Below are 14,896 nucleotides of genomic sequence, written 5' to 3' on the forward strand. Positions count from 1 at the left end.
AACAGAGAAAGCTCCATCTTGCGCTTTACTAACACTCCCCAAAAGACTGGATGGTGGTGTAAAAATGCATAAAACCAAGCCTTTAGCGTGGCCCTTCTGCCTCTTTGTTTGATATTTTCGTTCTGCTCCACACACAAGTGCAGCTTTATTGAATCTACAAGAGAAAAGCCAGTCATTTGATGGGCCAGGTTACACTTATACAAGGATGACCCTGGGCAATACAATCTATATAATTCCTCTTTACCAAATTTCTCCCTAAAATTCAGCAATCTGTTTCTATTTCTCTTTTTATGAATTTCAATCAGTTTTGAATCAAGTCCTCTTTCATGAAGAGGAAGATTCAATTTAGATCTCTAAGAAGTAATGTATGTATGTATTTATTTAAATGCTACAAGCATGGATGAAAAATTAAGAACAAGACGACTCATTAAACAAACACAAGCCAGGACTCCTTAAACATATCCTTGCTTTATCCGACTGCTTTGACCCTTTGTGTCGTATTACAGCGGCACAGCAACAGGCCGAAATCCATATGTGGGGAAATCTACACAGTTAAGGCACAAGGAGATTTGAAAACTTAAGAGAACCACCGTAGTTAGAACTTGAGACCATCATGATAGGATGATGCATATAATATGAATATTATCTTTTCTTCCAAAAATCTGAAGAGGAACACAACTTGTAAATGAACATGGAATCAAATGTGGATTGTGAAAGTTGTACAATGGCATATGTTAGAATAGATTGTGCAAAACTTGGTTGATATGGAAATAAAAGACACCATTAGTACATTGTTCTATTACTTTTAATACTCAAAACAAAACAGCTTTGTTCATTTTTGGTAGAATTTTATTCTTGCATACTAGAACAAGCGTAAGAACTATAGTCAAATATTTGAAATATTGTTCTACATGAACAGAGCCACCATTTTATTCCAAAGAAAAATCTAATGTGTTAGCATCTGTGTACCCTGAGTTTTTTTGCTTGTAATATTCCTTTGGATGTTCAGCAACTTAGAAAGCAAAGTTATTAGGAAAGAAATGGAAATGATCAATAGTCTTTTCCTTAATACTGTTATCTTCAAGGCTGTCAGAACATCAGACACCCATTGAGAAATTAAATTAAAAAAAATTAAAACCAAAACTCATCTCCACCACTGCTCCTAGTACTCGTTCTGTCTCGGCTTTTGAGTCTCAACAAGTCCATGACGCTCCGTGCATATATGTCTCGTAAATTAATGTTGATAGTGGAGTCGCTGGACATGTTCTTTGTCAGCTTCTTCAAGGCTTCGCGTTGGCGGAGAGCAGCTTCCTTGATCCTCAGAGTAAAGTAGCAGGCGGAAAAGCGGTCATTGATGATGGCTATGGGCAACGCCAAGACCAATATTCCTGACAGTATACATACAAACGCCACTATCTTGCCAATCACTGTGTCTGGTCTGATGTCTCCATAACCAACAGTTGTCATGGAAGTTGTTGCCCACCACCAAGCACAGGGTACGCTTGTGAATGTTGTGCCCTGGACACCTTGCTCAACAAAATACTCCATGGTGGAAAAGATAGAGATCCCTACAGACAGGAAAAGCAGAAGCATGCCAACTTCTTCGTAGCACTGCGCGATGGTCATCCCTAGAGATCGCAAACCTGGAATGTAAGAAAGGTTGTCAATTGCTTCATGCTCTTGAGTAGATAAAAAAGGGGGAAACTTCAGATTGCTCGTATCCTGAAATAAAGACACAATTATACAGATTTACTGGAGCAGTGGTTCTCAGCCTTCCTTGTCTTACATCCCACCAGTCACTCTACCCAAGAACCCGAGCCCCACCATGATAGAAACAATAACAGCAACAAACACTTTTTCTGAGAATGACATTTTTATGTTTACAGGCATTCTGTTCATGTATAGTTACTTCTATGGAGGGAAAAAAATGCAGTAGTATTTCTGAAAGTAAACTTTATTGCTATGCTTTTAAGACAAGCAAGCAAAAATAGTAATTTGTTATTAGTTGAAAATACCATTCAGTGCAATTGTTGAGGCTATAACTAAAGTGTATGAGGAAGGGGCAGAAACCCAGTGGATGATCCTTGGTAGACAGGGTCAGCAGGGAGCTGTGCACCAAAGACATTTGCTGGTGGGCAGGGGGGATGGGGAATGAAGAGAAACACCAGGGGTCCACACTGATGGCCAGCATGGCCAAAAGATCACAAATGCAAAATCTGGGGTGGCAGGCAGGGTCAGCAGGAGGTGGTATGTCGCACTTGCACACAGACATGGAGATTAAGGAACAGTAAATTCTTAGTAGTGGTTATGAAAACCTGAGTCCTACCTAGACTACTTCTACATCCCACTGGAGGTATATGTACATGAGTGAGAACCACTGAATTAGAGTTTACTAAATCTTCTAGACAGTGACTGAAAACTCACCCATTTACTGCAAGTGGGTAGCTATGTTGGTCTGTAGAAGAGCAAGGTTCGGGTTGGGTAGCCCCTTTAGACCAACCCTGGAAATCTAGTTGGTGTTTAAGGTGCTTCTGGTCCTGAATCTTGCTCCATGTTAGTGCAGAATCTCTCAGGGCCAAGCTACACATGACGAATGACACTTGAACAGCAAGTGTATTTCTCCCTGTTCACTTGCCCTCCACTCAATCCACTTGCCGTTCAAGTGTCATTCGTCATGTGTAGCTTGGCCCTCAGAGGCTGCCCAAGAAGGTTTTCCAGCATTTGGGCAACTCACCCTGGCTCGAAGCTCAGCATGGCTAACAGCCATGTCTTGCTTCTCCTTGCAAATACTAACATTGTGCAAATACTATGCAATGTAAGGGACCAAGGGATAATGCACAGTACTGAAGTATTTATCTCCCCAAGCCCACTGATAACATTCAGCCTAAGAGCAGCTGGTTTGGGTTCATTCCCCCCTTTCCTCAGTTATCTCAGGGTGCCTGCCGATCTAAACAACAAGAAGCATCATCTTGCACTAATCTTGCCCTCTCTAGTAGGGCTTAACAAGTCCCTAATGGAGTAGGCTTATTTAACCTACCCTCATAAGATTTAAGTGAAAAAAGGGCAATTTGAAGGGAAGCTAAAATAAATCCTGCTCAACCCTGCAGCAACCAGCATATCCCACACCACTGCCCAGGGAGGTATGGATAGGAAGCTCTGAGACAAATGTGAGACTAGCACAGCAGAAGGCTATAATATATTGTCCATCATGCCACATCCTCTATTGGGGAGGGAATTAATGGCAATTATTACCCAACCACACTTGTTTGCTTTTCTTTAAATCTTCCGACGAGATGTTGTCAAATTCTCCCCCGTACCTATCTAGGGTAGCAAATGTGCTCTTTATTCCATCTGTTGCCCAAGGAGGAGTACATCAACTCCCTTCCCATTTTATCACTGCAACAACATTATTCTCCCATTTCCCCTTTAGTCCTTTAAAGACACATCTTGATGCTTAAAATAAATCATTAGAACGCATAAACGAAAACACTGCTTCTTGACCTATCAAGTGAGGGTAACAGAAGGCAGGTTTTATAAGCAGGAAGGGTTCGGAGAAGACTTCAGGCCTTCGTTAAAGGAAGGTTCTATCACACTTGGATGTTTGACATAAACAAGGCTCGAAAAGGAAACAAGATGATTTCCCACGGCATTGCTGGAGTGCTGCAGACTGGCACGGAGGACTGAAAGTAATGAATCGATCCTAGTAGTGTGACAGCACAGGGGTGTGTGTGTGTGTGATTGTTGCTTCATCCTCCTGATTTTTGTAGAAATTGCACCTCCTGTAGAATAAGGTAGTGCTATGTCTGGAAGACCTGCTTTAAAGGTGATAACCGTATGTTGCTAAAACGAATGTTCCTCTGACTGATTTTAAAAATGTTTTAAAAAAAGTTTTAGGGACTTTACAACACATAATTACAAAGGACAAAATATTATAGTAGGTTTTATCCTACCCTTTTGTTCAATTAAATACAAAGCCTTTCTCCATTGCAAGGAAACTTCCTTAAAAGAATCAGGCTGTTCTAACAAAGATAAGTCTAGTATTTAGTTGAGTGAAGGGTGGGATACAACCAAATACCTTAAAAAGATACCTTTTCCACAGGCAATGAAAACATGCACACGCATTACTTTTCTCTTTCTCAAAGTCATAAAAATAAAACAGTTTGCAAAATGAAGATCCACCTGACGGGTTCCCCTATCCTGCATGGCTTTTCTCCATGCCGGACCCATGATCATCCACAGAGCCCCCCTTTTTTGGGTGGTCAAAGGTGGCCCTCTCTTCCCCCGTTCATCAGTGGAAAAGCTGGTTGGATCTATTCTATTGCTTAACAAAGGAAGAAACCACCCTGAGCTCAGAGGAAGTGAAGAAATCTTGGGGAGCCAGAACAGGGGGTTACAACTGATGTGAAAAGCTTACTGAATACCAAAGGCTATTTCCAAGCAACAGATATCATTTTGCCTTACATGTGTATGTGCTGTGCTGTTAAGTTGCAGCTGACAAATGGCAACTCCAGCAAGGAGCATTCAAGGTAACTGAGAGGCAGAGATGGTTTCTCTACAGTCTCCCATCCAAGTACCAAACATGCTTCGCTTCTGAGATCTGGTGAGATTGGGCTATGACATGCCACCTTCCCTTTCACTTTGCCTTAGGTGGAGGGGGGAAAACTCCCAGTCCTCTGCAGCTGGGAGTTAACCAGCATGTGGTAAAATAGAACAATTTCTTCGTGGGCCTTGGATGCAATAGTTCTGTAAAATTCACATTAGCATTTGCCCTTTTGAAGCTGGCTCACGTCCTTAGCTCTACTGAGTAATCTCCAGCTTTTACATTTAAAAATTCTTCTCAGTACATAATACCAGACCTTTATCTCCTCCACTTCCCAAACAAATGTTAGCAGAGGCAGGTGAAAATGTGCATCCTTGGGATTATGGTCTTACTAGGGTTTCCTGTACAGCAATAAAATTCAGACTCAGGGCCAAGTTACACATGACGAATGACACTTGAACGGCAAGTGGATTGAGTGGAGGGCAAGTGAACAGGGAGAAATACACTTGCTGTTCAAGTGTCATTCGTCATGTGTAGCTTGGCCCTGAGAAGGCCCCCAAGAAAAGAGATGCCACCCACTTTCCTGTCACTACTTAATACTCTTTGTATTATGATGATTAATTCACAGCATACTTTAGAGACAATCCTGTATGGGAACAGCATCTTGGCATAAGGGAACTGAGCGGGGATTATGAACACCACAGTGGTGCAGTCATTAGAGTTCTGGGCTGGAGAGACCCAGATTCGAATCCACCCTCTACCATGAAGCTGGCCATTGGCCAGTCACCCTCTTTCAGCCTAACCTCCCTCCTTCACAGGATTATTGTGAAGATAAACAAGGGAGGAAGAATTATGAGTTGTATCCGTCCAATTGGATCTCATCCAATGCCCTTCCTTACTACACCCTCCATCTCACATGGCTTTTTTTTTCACTAGCAGAAAAGCTGGTAGGATCCAGTCCTACGTTCTTTGCCCTGAGCTCTTTGGAGAAAGAACAGGATTTTAAAAAGCAGTGAGATAGATATGAGACACTCACGGTCCTCCCCCCACCCCACCATTCATGGAAATGATCCAGTATGCGGTGTGTGTAGGAGGAGAGAGATAAGGCTCTTCTGAGCTCTGTACTCATTCATCCATGTATGTGGGGCTGCAGGCCTACAGAAATTTCCTGTGCTATAAATATTCACACTCCCTGAGATCCCAACATCAAGGGCTGCAGAACAGGCGTGAATCTGCCACACAGCTCCATCACAACATACACAGCTTTCACCCCAGTGGATGACACATCAAACATTTATTTAGGAGCATTTACAGCCACTCGTCCAGCTAATAACACCACAAACCAATTCTTTTCCATGCCACCAGTTCACACATTCAACTGTCAGTCCTTGATCAATATGCTTGTACATGTAGATACCACCCTGACTGTATGGTTTTTTTTACAGAGCAATCTAGTCTGAAGTAACTCAGTATAGGATTGCACTCTTATCCTGCAAATCCTAGTTTCAAGTGGGCAGTTGTGTTGATCTGTAATAGAAGAGCAAGATTCGGGTCCAGTAACACCTTAAAGACTAACTAGATTTCCAGGGTATCAGCTTTCAAGAGTCGAGCCAAGCTGCAAGTGACGCCTGACACAGGTTGGACACTTGTCAGCTTCCTCAAGTTTTGATGGGAAATGTAGGCATCCTGGTCTTGCAGCTGTAATGGAGAGCCAAGCTGTAAAACCAGGACACCTACATTTCCCATCAAAACTTGAGGTAAGCTGACAAGTGTCCAACCTGTGTAAGGCGTCACTTGTAGCTTGGCTCTGAGAGCTCCCTTTGTCAGGTCTGATGAAGGGAGCTCTGTCTCTCAAAAACTCATACTCTGGAAATCTAGCTGGTCTTTAAGGTGCTACTGAATCCTAGACAGAGGTGCACTCTTCTAAGCCCACTGACCCTGTTTAAGAATTGCACTGTCAATTCCCAAATAATTTTGCCTTAAGGGCGCTTAACAGTTCTCCAGATGCAGGAAAGAGAGCCACAGGGGCAAGCTGTACTGTCATTATGACTGTGGCAGCCTAAACCAAGGGTGGGCAAGGTGGACTTTGTTGGCAGCTGCCACACTACTTCTTAAAAGCTCAAACGCTTTCAAAAAGCATGCCAAGACTTCTTGTAAAAAAAAAAAAAATTAATAACAATTGACTAGTTTTTCAGCTTAAATAAGCAGCTGACAGAGTTGATAGTTCAAACTAATGAGAGAGTTCTTCTCTTTTTAAAAAGAAATGCTATCCACACCACACCTTGTAGTTCTCTCTCAATTTCCAGCTGAAAAAAGACCATTACCTCCAAATGGAAAATGGCTCAGAGCGTTTTTGATTCAACACAATCTGCCCAAGGGAAGAATGCCGTGAACCGTATAGCTGGAGACTCCAGAGAACATAGCACGATGCAACGGTCAGTGGTTTGATGAAGGGACAGCTGTAGTCGGCTGTGTGGCTGCAACATGTGCCAGCAGATGACCTAAGCTCTGCAATATACGGGTAAAGGCCCTCACTTGATAGTAGTAAATTGTTATTTTGCCACCAGTTCTGACACTAGCCAGTTTCTTCTGTCATTTCCAAGTATTGGACACGATTCCCCATTCGGCCTCTGGCCACTTGCCCATCAACACAAATATGATGGCGAATGAAGTGCCTCACGTGACAACATCTGGCATCCCTATGCCTGTTGCTGAGTCACAAGCAGCTGCCCTCCGAGTCTCTTCTGGCAGAAGCCGCCTCCGAGCTTCCAGGAGGCTTCACGAAAACTGGCATATTTTTCTCTTATGTCACAAATAACTGAAGTATGTGTGGACTAGCCTAGCGAGAAATAGCGAATCTGCACTATATGTGGCAGCATTCTAACCTATTACAGTTCCATCCCATTCCTGTAAGGCTTTATTAAGATTTCTGGAATGTACCCGATGTTGTGCTAGAGAGGTTAGAGCAGTGACACTTACTTGGAAGCCACGTGTGGCTTTTCAGAGCACTGTGTACCCCAGTATGGGACCTGCCCTATGTTTCGGGAAAGTGGGCAAGGCCCTTGCTCAGTGGGGTGTGTGGTTGGCAGGAGGCTTCCACCTGGAAACAACTGCCACTGGAAAAGAGAAGCTGTGAACCACGTAGGGATGGAAGTAAATGTGGCTTTTTTGGTTGATAATTGCTAATGTGACTCTCTGCAAACAGTGGAGTGAGTGCCACTGTGTTAGAATGCTGGACTAGAACTGGAAGATCCAGGTTTGAATCCTACTCAGTCAGGAAACTGACTTGGAGACTACAGGCCAGCCACTCCCTCTGAGTCTAACCTACCTTACAAGGTTGCTGTGAGGATATTGGAGGAGGGCAAGATGAAAACATGATTGGTTACTCCAGGATAATATTGTTGAGTCAGCTAGCTGAAAATACAGTGTTCCTATGCCTTTCTGATCTGATAATTTCATTGACTTCCTGAACAGAAATAAAATGGATTATCATTTTTGCAAATTGCTCAAAATAGTTCCTGTCCATACAGGCATTCACGTGTCTCCAGGCTAACATCTTCAAATCCAAGTTCAACCTTATTTCAATAGTCCAGCCTTATTATAATAGTTACAAGTCCAACCTTGGACGTTTTCACACATCTTTAAAATTGCACGATACTCACGGCTTCGTTGCCCGATTTTTGACACTATCCGTTTACAAATCGGAGGCAAGCAGCCATGAAAGCGCCATCATCACGGATGGTGTCAAAAATCACGCGTGAGTAACGCACTATTTTAAAGACGTGAAAACAGCCCTTATTTCAACAGTAGCAAGTCCAACCTTATTTCAATAGTAACAAAATTTATGATACGAGTGTCTTATCCTTGCCAACTTGTGTATGACAACCCAAGTGGCAGAAGGTGATATATGCAGTATAAAAATGATTAATTTCAGCAGGATGGTGCAACAGATCAATCTAATTCATCTGTGTTTGGCCTAGTTCTCACAAACCACAAGCTGCAGTGATAATCCTGTTTGGGGACTGTACCTCTTCAAACCACCACTCACACTTCTGAATGATCCATGTAAAAAGAAAAGAAACTAGGAGGGAAGATAGTACACTGCCTTTCTTCCTCATGGGCAGTATTAGTTATGGGGCAACCAGGGCAGTAAACCTGGGTTCCACACTGTGGGGAAGGGGATGTCAACTAGCAGTGAGTCAAGAGGTGGAGGCAAGGGACAGAAACTTGGGGGAGGGGGGCTGAACCCCATGGAGCTACTTGGTCTGCCCCATATGCCCTCTGTGCTGCAAGTGTTGCTGGCAGAGAAAGTCTCCGTGCCTGTGCAGCCAGCCACCTGTGCTGGTTGTCATGCCAACTGGCAGCTACCCAAAAACGCAACACACATGCACAAGTGAACCGCATGATCCTCCTCCTCGCAATGCATAAAGAAGCCGTCCCACCACACACTTGGCGATCAGTTGCTGCCACCACAGCATCAAACAACTCACAGGTAAATGAAGCAGAGGAGCATCCTTGACTTTTTCCCCAGGGGCCCAGAATCAGAGCATCGCCTATTCTCCCCCCTCCCATTCTTGTTATCTGTGTACAAAGGAACATTCAGCCTTTGTGGTTTGGCCCAGATACAAATTTGCCTTCAGTTTGTTATAATTAGGCCTTCAGGAGTAGCCAATAAACCACAGAGATTTACCTGTTCCATATCAATGCTCACATCAGCTCCTAGCATCACGGGATGTAGGCGTGTGTTCACACCATCAGTTTGTATTGGGGGGATGAATGCTCCTTGTAGTCATTCCATAATTATTTGCTTATGTGGTAAAGCAAAGATACAAGTATTGTGCCTTTTGTTTTCAATGGAACGAGGAGAAGGCAGTTTGTAGATGCACCAGACTTGTTGCCTCATTGGGCATTTTAGCAACTGTGGACTGGGAGGAAGACAGGGAGATGGTGCCATGGAAGGCCACCTAGAAGATTACAGTGGTTTGCTACAAAAGGAAGACACTGCAGCTAACCTCCATGAAGACTACAGGTCAGGCAAGGAACTGAACAGTGGAAAACGCTTTTTCTCAAGAAGAAACAATATAATTCCAAGGTAGGGGAAGTTTGGTAGAAGGAAAACTCAAGCTGCATCCAGACATGGTTCGATTTTGCACTACAGCAATAATTTCCAACTGGTTTGTCCTGTGCGGACAAAACAACCCAATTGCAAATGATTACGTGGCACCCTGTAACGACAGCACAGCATGCAGTGGTGTGTGGATGCAACCGAAGACCATAGTGAGTATGGCACCAATTGCAACACTGAATTAGCATGAAAACCTCTGGGGAATGTAGAATGCAGCCCCTCAAGAAAGGAGACTGCAATTAGGAGATTTTGTAGCTGCTTCCTTTTACTTGTGCTTTAGAAAAATGCTGCAATGATTTATTTCAGAAGGAAGCATAACCAGATGAAGACAAGGGTCACTCAACAGCGGTTCCATATGAGCGATTGGTTTTCAAATTGTGTCCTAGAAGAACCATAAGAGCCAAAACAGAGATGAAGAAGATCAAGACCCCCCACTGGGCTGCAAATCCCGCAGGAGTCATGCAGAAAGCGGGGATTTAACCTTTCAAGTCCTGCTTGGCTTTAAAATTGGGCTTCCTCTGATACTGCTAACAGTTTAAAAGAAAATAATAGACCACCCAAGAATCCTTGGAAACTAACTCCTGCATGCATTTATAGTGGGAATGAGTGAGTCGGTCGATGAAAGGATGGCAGTTGCTAAGACCTAATGTGGGTTATTAATGTTACACTCTTGCTGGCATTTAAAAGACACCAGGTGTGAACTTCTGCCAAGGGAGCAAAATTATAACGGCAGATAAAAAGGAGAAGGAGTGGAGAAAGCAAGACAGCAGAGGAAGAAAGGATCTTAAAGCAAAATCTATAGACAGTGGCAACAGGAAAGTAAAACCTAGTGATAATGGCAAGAGGGCAGCGGGTGATCTGGTATCTGATGGGAGATGTGCCATTTCCCCCACTTTATGAGGACAAGGAGGAAGAAGACTGCTTGGAGAAGGTAACAGAGCAAGAACAGTCTCCAAGTTATATCCCTCTAGGTCTTAAAGCCAATAGGCTGTTCAAACAGAAAAAGACACCAATATGACTAAAAAGTTATTGCGATCCGATCCAGATCCGATCTACCCTCGAGACACTAAAAAACACTGCAAAAGGAGTACAGCCACCATCTTAACCCATACAAAGACACAGAACAATCCTAGGCAGGTCTACTCAGAAGTAAACCGGTTTTATAAATGGAGCTTACTTCTAGAAAAGCATCCCTACAGATTTCAGGCCATGCACCTGTAACTACACTTTTTTTTACACCAAGCACTGCAGAGAGAACAACTGCCTCTAATAAAAGTAACCTCAGCTGATACGTAGGTTGGTCCTTTCAGCACTGATTTCTGTAGAATTAACCTGAATGATTTCACATTTTCTTATATTCCTCTGTGGGGGGGGGGGGAGGCCTAATTCCCCAGGTGTGCTAATCATATCTTTTGCTCTGCATGTGATGGAACTGTGGTTGCCCCGTATTCCCACTATCCCCTCTCCTACGTGTCGAGGAAAAATTCTCCCTGTGCAAGCATACTTTCTCCATTTTTACCTTTCTGCAAAGGCCAGGCCTGTTATTTCCCACTATTGAGCTTCCAGAAAGGCTCTGGATCATGCATGAACACAGCTGCATGTTCCAGTTATCCTAGCAAGGGGACTGCCACATTTGTTCCTGTTGTAGCAGGAACACAAATTGCCTCCAAAGAGTGCACACTCACTTCTGGCAGTACAACTTCCCCTCTGTCCAGCTGGGGGCATGCCTTCTAGTTTGGGGAGTGATGTCATAGTAGCACTGGTAGCAACCACAAATTCTGGCAGGCTACCAAGGGCAGCCAAAATGGCTGCTCTTCTGGCCATTCTGAATTTTGCTTCAGATTTCTTAAATCTTTTTCTTTTCTGTTCCCCTTTCTCCCAACAGGACAAGAAAGTTCAATCCCTAGGAGCATCTCCCATAGTTTGAATTTACCTGTGGAATGCCTGCCCAACTTCAACATGCGGAGAGCTCTCAGCAGCCTTAGCACCTGCACAATGCGCCCCATGTTTTCCAGTTCCTGGGAGCTCCCTCCACCACGCAAGCTCTCCACCAGCAGCGTGATGTAGAAGGGTAAAATGGCCAGAAGGTCTATGATGTTTGCTACATTCCTCATGAAGTGGCACCTGTTCCATGCACACATGAAGCGCAAGACGAACTCCCCTGTGAACCAGGTAATGCACACATACTCCAGGATGTCTAGGAGCTGTGATGGCAGCCAGCTCAGTTCCACTGAGATCAGAGCCATGTTGGCGATAGAAATGATCACAAAGGCCATGGAGATGGTGCCAAAAGTCCGGGCAGCTACAGAGGAACCAGGTTTTTCCATCACCTCCCAAAGCTTCTGCCTGACACCAGCACACAGGCTCCCAGAGAAGTCCTCTTCCTCGTCTTGGGCATCTAGTTCTTCAGCATCTTTCTTGATATCTAAGACTTCGCTCAACTCCTTCCGCCTGAAGTACCTGTACAAAATACCCAACCACAAACATACATGTTACTGCAGCCAACATTGAATTATTTATTTAGGAATATTTTATATGGCTGTTCCAGAGAAACTGCTTAAGGCAGCTCACCAAGGAAAACATGATAAAACCATAAAACAGTATAAAAGCCATTAAAATAATGTAATTGTTAAAAATCCAGCCATTAAGAAACCCAGGTCAGATCATAACTACAGCCTAAAATACTTAGTAGCTTAAAGCGGTCACCACAAAACAGTCCTTAGACTGGAAGCAGAATGTATTTTGAAAGATCAGACCACACAATTAAAAGCCTGGGTAAAAAGAAATGGTTTGGGCACCTAAAAAATGAGTCAAGTAAGTAGCAGGTGGAGAAGGGTGAGATGCCATCGCTGAAAACCTCTGCCTCTGGCAGGCAGAGGTTCAGAGAACATGGCTTGTGAGAAGGATCTTAACTGAGCCAGTGTGGTGAAGTGATTAGTGTGTCAGACTAGGATCTAGGAGGCCTTGATCTGCCACAGGAACTCGCCGTGTGACTTTGGGCCGGTCACACACTCTCAACCTAACCTACTTCACAAGGTTGTTGTGAAGACTAAATGGAGGAGAGGAGAATGCGGTAAGCCACTTTTGAGTCTCCATTGTGGAGAAAGGCGGGGTATAAATGAAGTAAATAAAAATGAAATAAACAAATAAAAATTGGTGGCACATGGGAGGTGGTGGTCTTTCAAGTACAGTAGCCTCAAGTCATTTAGGGCCTTAAAAGATAAGAACCCGTGCTCTGAACATCTGAAGAAATTACATCCCAGAGTTGTATAAACTTGCAGCTACCAAGAAGTGCGGTGAAGGACACTGTGGCCTCTGCCAACAGCCAGATGTCCAAGGGGAAGACTATCATCTCAATGGCCCCGGCCACCAGCTGGAAAATGATCAGCCACATATCAGCTGACTTATCTAGCGGACCTCCTCATACTGGATCATCCTTCTTTGATACAAGACATCTCCAGATTCAGCAACAACTATGGATTCTCTTTCTGGATGTCTCCTTATTCATGCTTTTGGGTCATCTGCTCGTGCCCTCCAACCCACCCTCTTGTGATTATCCCCTAATCATCATTGCCCCCTTCTCCTGCTGCAACACATTTAAGCAACCCTAGTTGATTTAGTGCCCAGTGACTGCCCACCTGTCCCGGCAACAAGCGTCAATGCTGAGCTCATCCAGCCCCCAGTACTGGATCTCCTGAAGAAATGAAAGCGCACACAGCTGATCCATGACGTGCAGCCGACCAGTCTGATAATAATTGTGGATGTAACGGAACGCCTGAGAACTCCGATCGAAGAAATATTCATTCTCCACCAGGTTGGCATCATCGCAAAGATCCAGGAGGCTGGAGGCGGCACCCCGTGTGGCTGATACCACCACTGCCAGTTTGCCGAGACGAGTGTCTGGGTAGCAGCACAGCTTTTGCTGGGACAGCACAAAGCGGGCTCCTCCTACGTTGATGGTGATACAGTCCAAGGCCGGGGTCACTTGCTGCAGCAAGGATGTCGCCTCCTCCTCGCTACAGAAGACGCTGGACTCCAAAGAGCCCAAGGATGTGCTGTGGTCCAGGTCCTCTGCAGATGCCCCGGAAGAGAGAGACAGACAGCATGGAGGAGACTTCATCCTTCAGCTGCCAACAGCAGCTTCTGCTTTCCTAGGAGAGAGAAGGAAAAAACATAACTAAAACTGAACAGCGCGTTCTGGGGCAACAGGCTACAGAGCTGTCTTTTCAATTCCAAGCCCAGGAAAGGAAGACAAAAATATATCTGAGATCCCTCCGATATCAGGGTTTCTACGTGTTCCATTCATCAATTACTGCACTGCCCGATCTTAAAACATAAAAGATTTGAGAATCCTGATCAATGTAGCCTTCATTTCAAAATGGATTTGCACCTTTTACGCTTATCAGTAGCTCTTTCAATGGGATACAAAGCAGAATTTGACTCGTTCCAGAGTGTTATATTCTATACATCCTTATTTCTTCCCCATAGTTACTATAAGCAGAATAAAAAGCTGCACCTTCAGATTTTGAAAATTTCTCTGGATGCAGAATCTGGATTTCCTTGGTAAAAAACTTAAGATGATTATTTTGTCAGCTGGCCATAAGAAAGAACAACTTTCATGTCTGATATTTTAGGACTAAACCTGCAACACTGGCAGCGCAATGCTATGCACAGCAATTCCACTCTAAGTGTACTGATTTCAATGGGCTTAGGAGTGAAATAACTCTGCATTGGATTAAAACAGCAAATCATTTTACATCATATGATGACTATGTCAGAATAAGGCTCCTTAGGCTGGAGGAAGGCTTCAAAGTTTGCTGTGCAGGGTGGTAGGATGCAGGCTACTGCTGGATTTCCGTCATACCTGTGTGGTGTATTAGCTGGAAAGCTGGACCAGCAAGACACGATCTTCATTACGGGAGGGTCTGTGGCTCAGTGGAAGAACCTCTGCTTTGTATGCAGTGCTGTAATAGGTGACTCAGCATGCCTTGGACATTGGGGGGTGCTGCATGTCTCAGGTCCTGGTTTCAATTATCAACATCTCCAGTTACAAGGACTAGGATGGAGGCGATGTGAAAGACCTCAGCCTGAGACTCCGGAGAGCCACTGCAAGTTTGACTAGACAATACTGACTGATTCAGTGTTCAACTAGGTTCAGATCCTCTCTCTGACATGAAATTCTTTCCGTGATCTTGGGCTAATCACCATCTCTCATCCACCCAGGGGTGAGG

General features: G+C 44.2%; 1 protein-coding gene across 1 annotated transcript; it reads right to left on the reverse strand.

Moving 5' to 3' along the window:
• Positions 1–1,131: 1,131 nt before the first annotated feature.
• On the reverse strand, positions 1,132–13,785 carry KCNV1 (potassium voltage-gated channel modifier subfamily V member 1). Its single transcript, XM_054985738.1, has 3 exons — positions 13,304–13,785; positions 11,599–12,125; positions 1,132–1,643 (listed from the first exon to the last, which is right to left on the reverse strand). The coding sequence occupies exons 1-3, from the start codon at positions 13,783–13,785 to the stop codon at positions 1,132–1,134; spliced, it is 1,521 nt and encodes a 506-aa protein (XP_054841713.1).
• Positions 13,786–14,896: the final 1,111 nt, after the last annotated feature.

Source organism: Eublepharis macularius, chromosome 7 (genome assembly GCF_028583425.1).
Source record: "Eublepharis macularius isolate TG4126 chromosome 7, MPM_Emac_v1.0, whole genome shotgun sequence".
NCBI classification, from domain to species: Eukaryota; Metazoa; Chordata; class Lepidosauria; order Squamata; family Eublepharidae; genus Eublepharis; species Eublepharis macularius.

What these genes read in the sequence shown, in the direction of transcription:
- KCNV1 (XM_054985738.1), bottom strand. Translation starts at nt 13,785, where the DNA reads ATGAAGTCTCCTCCATGCTGTCTGTCTCTCTCTTCCGGGGCATCTGCA. An exon ending in GACGCTTGTTGCCGGGACAG is followed by an intron (nt 12,126 to 13,303) that starts GTGGGCAGTCAC and finishes TATTTTGTACAG; the next exon opens with GTACTTCAGGCGGAAGGAGT. An exon ending in GTTGGGCAGGCATTCCACAG is followed by an intron (nt 1,644 to 11,598) that starts GTAAATTCAAAC and finishes CTTACATTCCAG; the next exon opens with GTTTGCGATCTCTAGGGATG.